Source organism: Ips typographus, linkage group LG10 (assembly GCF_016097725.1).
Source record: "Ips typographus isolate SLU linkage group LG10, UJ_Ityp_2.0, whole genome shotgun sequence".
Taxonomy (NCBI): domain Eukaryota; kingdom Metazoa; phylum Arthropoda; class Insecta; order Coleoptera; family Curculionidae; genus Ips; species Ips typographus.
The window spans coordinates 7210589-7216588 of record NC_138431.1 but is presented as its reverse complement, the minus strand read 5'-3'; the positions used below and the strand labels follow the sequence as shown (position 1 = coordinate 7216588).

Below are 6000 nucleotides of genomic sequence, written 5' to 3'. Positions count from 1 at the left end.
CTAGTAAAGTCTCATTGTTAATTGTACAAAAACACGTACAGCTAAGGGGTGAGTTTAACCCTGGTGGAACTCGGTGACCCAGGAAAGTCCTAGTGACGTCACTCAGCTATATGACGTCATCGAAAGGATCGATTGACGGTGCAACGGTAAGAAGGGCACGAAACGGATAGAAGAACTTCGAGGATGCTTTTGAGGGGTTTCATTCACCTCAAAAATGTTCTGAATGTGTTATTTTCTATAAAACTGTTGTGATGTTAAATCAGACACACTGTAGATTTTTACTTATACAGGATGTTACAAATTCAATACATTTAGCATTGCTATCTCAGAAACTATAGTTCATAGAGCATTAGTTAAATGGATACCATAAGAAACAATTTCAATTCCTTAATTTTTTTAAAAACTACGTAATATACTAGGGCTGCATAGCATTTTCAAGCTCCATGGAGCGAGCAGAGCTTTTTGACGTCACAATGACGCAATTTGACAATTGGTCAAATTATGGTTTTGCCAAATTACGTCATCGTGTCGTCAAAAACGCTCTGCTCGCTCCATGAAGCTTGAAAACGAATGCGGCCTAGGTAGGAAGGTCTGAAGCTACTGAAAAAAAAAAATTGAAGTCGATGATGGTATCTAAAAAACGAAATAAAAGAGAGAAATAAAATAGAAATTTGACTTTTTTTGGTTTTTGTCGGATATCTGCGGATGTAATGAAAATGTTTTGATTTTTTTTTTGACCAAATTATTCTATCTACTATAGTTTCTGAGATAGCAATGCTAATGCATCGAATTTGTAACACACCCTGTATACAGGTATAAAAAATTCAAAATTATACATGAGAATAAGGTTATTATTCCAGTTTGTGCAAAAAAACAGCAGACATGTAATAATCAAAGTAGTTTTCAATAGGATATAAACAAAAATCTTGAAAAATATTTGAAAAACCCTACTTTTTTGACAGACAGTCTCTAAACACTGTCTCTCCTTGTCTACTCATTACAAAAAGAAAGAAAGAGGATTCGACACTAAACTGCCAAATATGTTACTAATGTCAAATGTCACTTAAAGTCTGAAAAAGTCAAACCTCAAAAAAATCAGGATCCAGTTGAAGGCACTGAACAAAATAATCCAGACTATCCTCCCAAATATTTACTCAAAATAGTGTTTCTCCCACCTCAAATCTTGGTCATTGTGAATAATGGAAAATTTACCGAAACGCGCTGAGTAATTTGGGTCATACGTTTAATGCGTAAAATGGTACGTACCGAACTGAGTGAGTTTACATTATGGGGCTGTGAAAGGCAATCTACTAATAAGTCAGTTTAGAAAGGGGTTTTTATACTCGTTCTAATCCGAATTTTGTACGTTTTTACCTAAACTTACAAGTATCAACAGTTTAGTTGTAATAAAGAAACTTCCCAATTAGCAAAGCACTCAGCTGTTGTTACTTCAACACCTTCACAAAAATACAGATCAAATCACTCAGGCAGAACACAGTTAGTCAACTAAAATGTTACTGTACAGTTTATTTAACCATATGTTAGATTTTTTTTTCTGAATGGTCAATTATAGTTTTGCAACCCTTATCAGTGTGTAGTAAGTAGTTGTGTACTGCATGACAGACATGGCTTTTTTTTGTTTTGTAGTACCTTAAAGAGGCATGGAAAAGTTCCCATTAAAGAGAACTGCTGGGTCCCAGCAGTCTTCAACTTATCAGGCAGTGAACAAAAAGGTAGGTTACTCCTTGTAAATAGTTTGTTTTATTGTAGTTTTGCAATTCCCTGTTTAGTTGTTCCCCCTCCTCCTAGCTAAGAGTGGCTTACACTGTATTTTTTTTCGCCAGTCTGTCACATTCAAATCTCTTAGCTTGAACAAGAACAAACATTAGTCAGATAAACATAAGACAGCAGAAAACAACTGGCAACCCTGCTATTGTGAAACCTGACCTTAGTATTGATTTTCTGATAATGCATTCCTATTGGCCAACCTTCTAGATTTACATTGGCGGTTTTAGTCCCGTTTTCCAGATGGTTTAACTTTAAATTTCAATATTATTGTTAAAAAAGTCAATTATCAGCAATATGGTATCAGTGTAGTTGAATGTAGTAACTATCAGTGGAATGTTAATAAACTGAGTGTAAGTGCGTTGTTTTTCTCTAGAATTCGAACGGCAGTTCCTATCATAGTCATAGCGCTCCAACCCGCAGTTATCCGGATGACGAAATGATTGATATCCACACTAGTAATGGAGAACACAGGCCTGCAAGGCTTGAGGAGGAAGACGGGATTTCACACTGTAATCCACTATGCTTTTAAAATTATTTAAGTTCTTTTTAATGTGGTTTTTCATCTTAGATTCAATTTCGTATGGAGGAACCTCAGATGTGGCATCAGATATTCCAGGTATTGGACAGTATGATGATTTTCACACCATTGATTGGCAAAGAGATATTGCCAGAGACCGTATGAGACACAGGTAAACTTTCAATGGTTTTGATGGTTTGAGGGTGGTTTTAACAATCAATTTCCAAGACATATAGTGAAAAAGAAACAGGATTCCTTGTGGAACTTAATCGAAGGAGCTCACGACGCTTGGTCTGGCTGGTTGTGCGTCCTTTTGGTAGGCCTTTGTACCGGTACGGTGGCGGGTGTCATTGACATTGGCGCCAGCTGGATGACTGACTTAAAATTTGGAATTTGTTTGCAAGCATTTTGGTTTAACAGGGAACAGTGTTGCTGGTCTAATGAGACCAGTTTTGAGCCTGGAAACTGTTCACAGGTATTGTCAGAACCATTATGTAGTGTGTGCTTTACTTGAGGGTTAATTTTATAGTGGCGCACATGGCCGGAAGTTTTGGGCCAATCAAAATTAGGCGCGGGCCCTTACATCATCTCCTATCTCTTTTATATGACGTGGGCTTTACTTTTTGCCGCCCTTTCTGCCTCTTTAGTAAGGATGTTTGCTCCTTATGCTTGCGGTTCGGGTATTCCAGAGGTATGGTAATTTCAACAAAACTCTTTCACTTTTATTTTAAATTTATTGTTATAGATTAAAACCATCTTGAGTGGTTTCATTATTAGAGGCTACTTAGGAAAGTGGACTTTACTAATTAAGTGTGTCGGCCTAATATTGTCGGTGTCGGCCGGGTTGAGTTTAGGCAAAGAGGGTCCTATGGTGCATATAGCTTGCGCTATAGGTGTGTCATAACCTTAAATAAATACTAGATAACGGTTTAGAACAATGCTAATTTTTCAGGAAATATTCTGTCCTATTTGTTTCCTAAGTATGGTAGAAATGAGGCGAAAAAACGAGAAATTCTGTCAGCGTCAGCTGCTGCCGGTGTGTCGGTGGCCTTTGGGGCTCCAATTGGAGGTGTACTCTTCAGTTTGGAGGAGGTAAGTGTTTTTTTGGTATTTTTTAGTCATTTTGCTGTCAACACACAAGTTCCTGATTATTTTAATAGGTGAGTATTACACGCACACTACACGTATGTCGGTGATTTAAATGTAATATGGATTGATTTTCAAAATTATTATAGTTTTAGGTTATAACTTAAGGCAGGGACTACAAAAACTATATGCAGAGGCTTCTGGCAGTTTTTAGAAGGTTTTCTGTCTTTATAAGGTTCTGATAACATTAAGAGGTCTATGAAACTTTCAAAATGGTGCTAGAGGCCTCAGGCGATTTAAAATATTTATAGAACAATTTAAAACACTTGTAGAAGGTTCTGGCATTTTTTAAAAGGTTCTTAGTATCATTTAGAGGTCCTGAATGATCCTAGAGGCCTCTGGAAAAAAAAAAAGATAATTCTGGGAAGGTTTAAAAGACTTGTAGAAGCCTCTGGCACTTTTTAGAAGGTTCTCAATAGCATTTAGAGGTCTATGAAACTTTCAATATTGTCCTAGAGGCTTATGGCAATTTAAAACAGTTCTGGCAAAGTTTAAGACAGTTGTAGATGGCTGTGGTATCTTTCAGAAGGTTTTCAGTAGCATTTAGAAGTCTTTGGCACATTCAAAACGATCCTAGAGTACTCTTACAATTTAAAACAGCTCTGGGAAGGTTTTTAAGGCCTCTGGCACTTTTTAGAAAGTTCTCAATGACATTGAGAGGTTTATAGAACTTTCAAAATGGTCCAAGAAGCAATTTAAAAGAGTTCTGGGAAAGAAATCAGTTTTGCTACTTTATGTTACTTTTGAAATTTGTGACGTCACTTTTGTATATATTTTATTGGCTTTTCTAGGTCAGTTACTACTTTCCTCTAAAAACGCTCTGGAGATCATTTTTCTGCGCCCTAATTGCAGCTTTCGTGCTCCGCTCTATCAATCCGTTCGGCAACGAACACTCGGTGTTATTCTACGTGGAATACAACAAACCTTGGATCTTTTTCGAGTTGATCCCTTTTATAGCTTTGGGAGTAATTGGGGTAGGTTACGACCCTGTTATTTTAAACAAACCCGTTAATGAAACGATCTCAGGGAGTGATCGCCACCATATTCATCAAAGCCAACTTGTACTGGTGTCGGTTCAGGAAATATTCGAAACTGGGCCAATATCCGGTTACTGAAGTTCTGGTGGTGACTGCCCTGACCGGATTAATCGCTTTTCCAAACCCCTACACTCGTATGAACACCAGCGAATTGATTTATTTGCTGTTTAGTCAGTGTGGAATCACCAATTCCGATCCAATATGGTTAGTTTGGTTAGGTTAGTATGGAAGTGGAATGATAGTGAAAATATGGAATTTCAGCGACTACAACCGGAACTTTACTAACGTGAAATCGGCCATTGATTTGGCCGCCGCAGGTCCTGGGGTGTACAAAGCCATTTGGTTGTTGATTGTCGCTCTGGTGTTGAAGCTTGTTATGACTATTTTTACTTTCGGTATTAAGGTAAAGTTTTCGATTGTTTTCTGGTACTTGAAGGGTAAATTGTGAGTGTTAACAGGTACCCTGCGGTCTGTTCATTCCTTCTTTGTGTCTAGGAGCGATCGTAGGCCGGATTGTAGGTATTTTCATGGAGCAATTGGCCTACCACTATCCTAAAAATTGGTTCTTTAGTGGGGAATGCTCAAGCGGAGACGATTGCATTACCCCCGGGTAAGCGGTTTGCCCAGAATGTAAAAACCTAAACTTAAACTGATTTTTAAGACTTTATGCAATGGTGGGAGCTGCAGCAGTACTGGGAGGCGTAACTCGAATGACAGTCTCCCTCGTCGTTATTATGTTCGAATTAACCGGGGGCGTACGGTATATTGTGCCGTTAATGGCAGCCGCCATGGCCAGTAAATGGGTGGGCGACGCTTTGGGGCGGCAGGGCATTTACGACGCCCACATTGCCCTCAACGGCTACCCGTTCCTGGATTCCAAAGACGAATTCCAGCACACCACGTTAGCAGCTGACGTCATGCAACCAAAGTAATTTTCAATGTTTTAAAATTTTAAACTGTGGTTAATTAACTTAACGCAGGCGTAATGAGACCTTAAACGTGCTCACCCAGGACTCTATGACGGTGGACGATGTAGAGGCTCTATTAAAAGACACGGAGCACAACGGTTATCCCGTGGTGGTATCTAGGGACTCACAATACTTGGTTGGGTTTGTTTTGAGGCGAGATCTCAATTTGGCTATAGGTGCAGTTGGTTTTCTAGCTTGTTAAATACTTTTTAAAGGTTTTTTTTGTAGCCAACGCAAAGCGCATGGTTGACGGGATCTGCGGTCAGTCACTTGTGTTGTTTACCAGCGGTAATCCGCCTCAAACTTTGGGCCCACCACCCCTCAAACTGAAGAAAATTCTGGATATGGCTCCAATCACCATTACCGATCAGACTCCTATGGAAACGGTCGTTGATATGTTCAGGAAACTTGGATTAAGGCAGACTTTGGTAACACATAATGGGTAAGTTTGGTTGTTACTTCTTTTAATAAATAGATAAAGCGTTTTTTGCTAATTATTAATATTCATTATTATGACAAATTACAGTTTGCTAACATTGTTGTC

The 6000-nt window shown here is 38.6% G+C and overlaps 1 protein-coding gene across 2 annotated transcripts in view; it reads left to right on the top strand.

Annotated features, from left to right (window-relative positions):
• The first annotated feature begins 1064 nt into the window (after positions 1-1064).
• Positions 1065-6000, top strand: part of ClC-c (chloride channel protein 3) — a 6229-nt gene continuing 1293 nt past the window's right edge. Inside the window, exons 1-15 of one of the 2 annotated variants that reach the window (XM_081988579.1) lie at positions 1065-1258; positions 1648-1733; positions 2162-2297; positions 2357-2477; positions 2534-2780; positions 2835-2996; positions 3051-3198; positions 3258-3397; positions 4243-4425; positions 4478-4692; positions 4750-4891; positions 4947-5098; positions 5150-5416; positions 5469-5632; positions 5685-5898. In XM_081988579.1, coding sequence (XP_081844705.1) covers positions 1662-1733; positions 2162-2297; positions 2357-2477; positions 2534-2780; positions 2835-2996; positions 3051-3198; positions 3258-3397; positions 4243-4425; positions 4478-4692; positions 4750-4891; positions 4947-5098; positions 5150-5416; positions 5469-5632; positions 5685-5898 — 2363 coding nt within the window. In that variant the 5' untranslated portion in view covers positions 1065-1258; positions 1648-1661. The remainder of the gene's footprint in view (positions 1259-1647; positions 1734-2161; positions 2298-2356; positions 2478-2533; positions 2781-2834; positions 2997-3050; positions 3199-3257; positions 3398-4242; positions 4426-4477; positions 4693-4749; positions 4892-4946; positions 5099-5149; positions 5417-5468; positions 5633-5684; positions 5899-6000) is intronic. The other variant, XM_081988580.1, reaches the window with a different exon arrangement.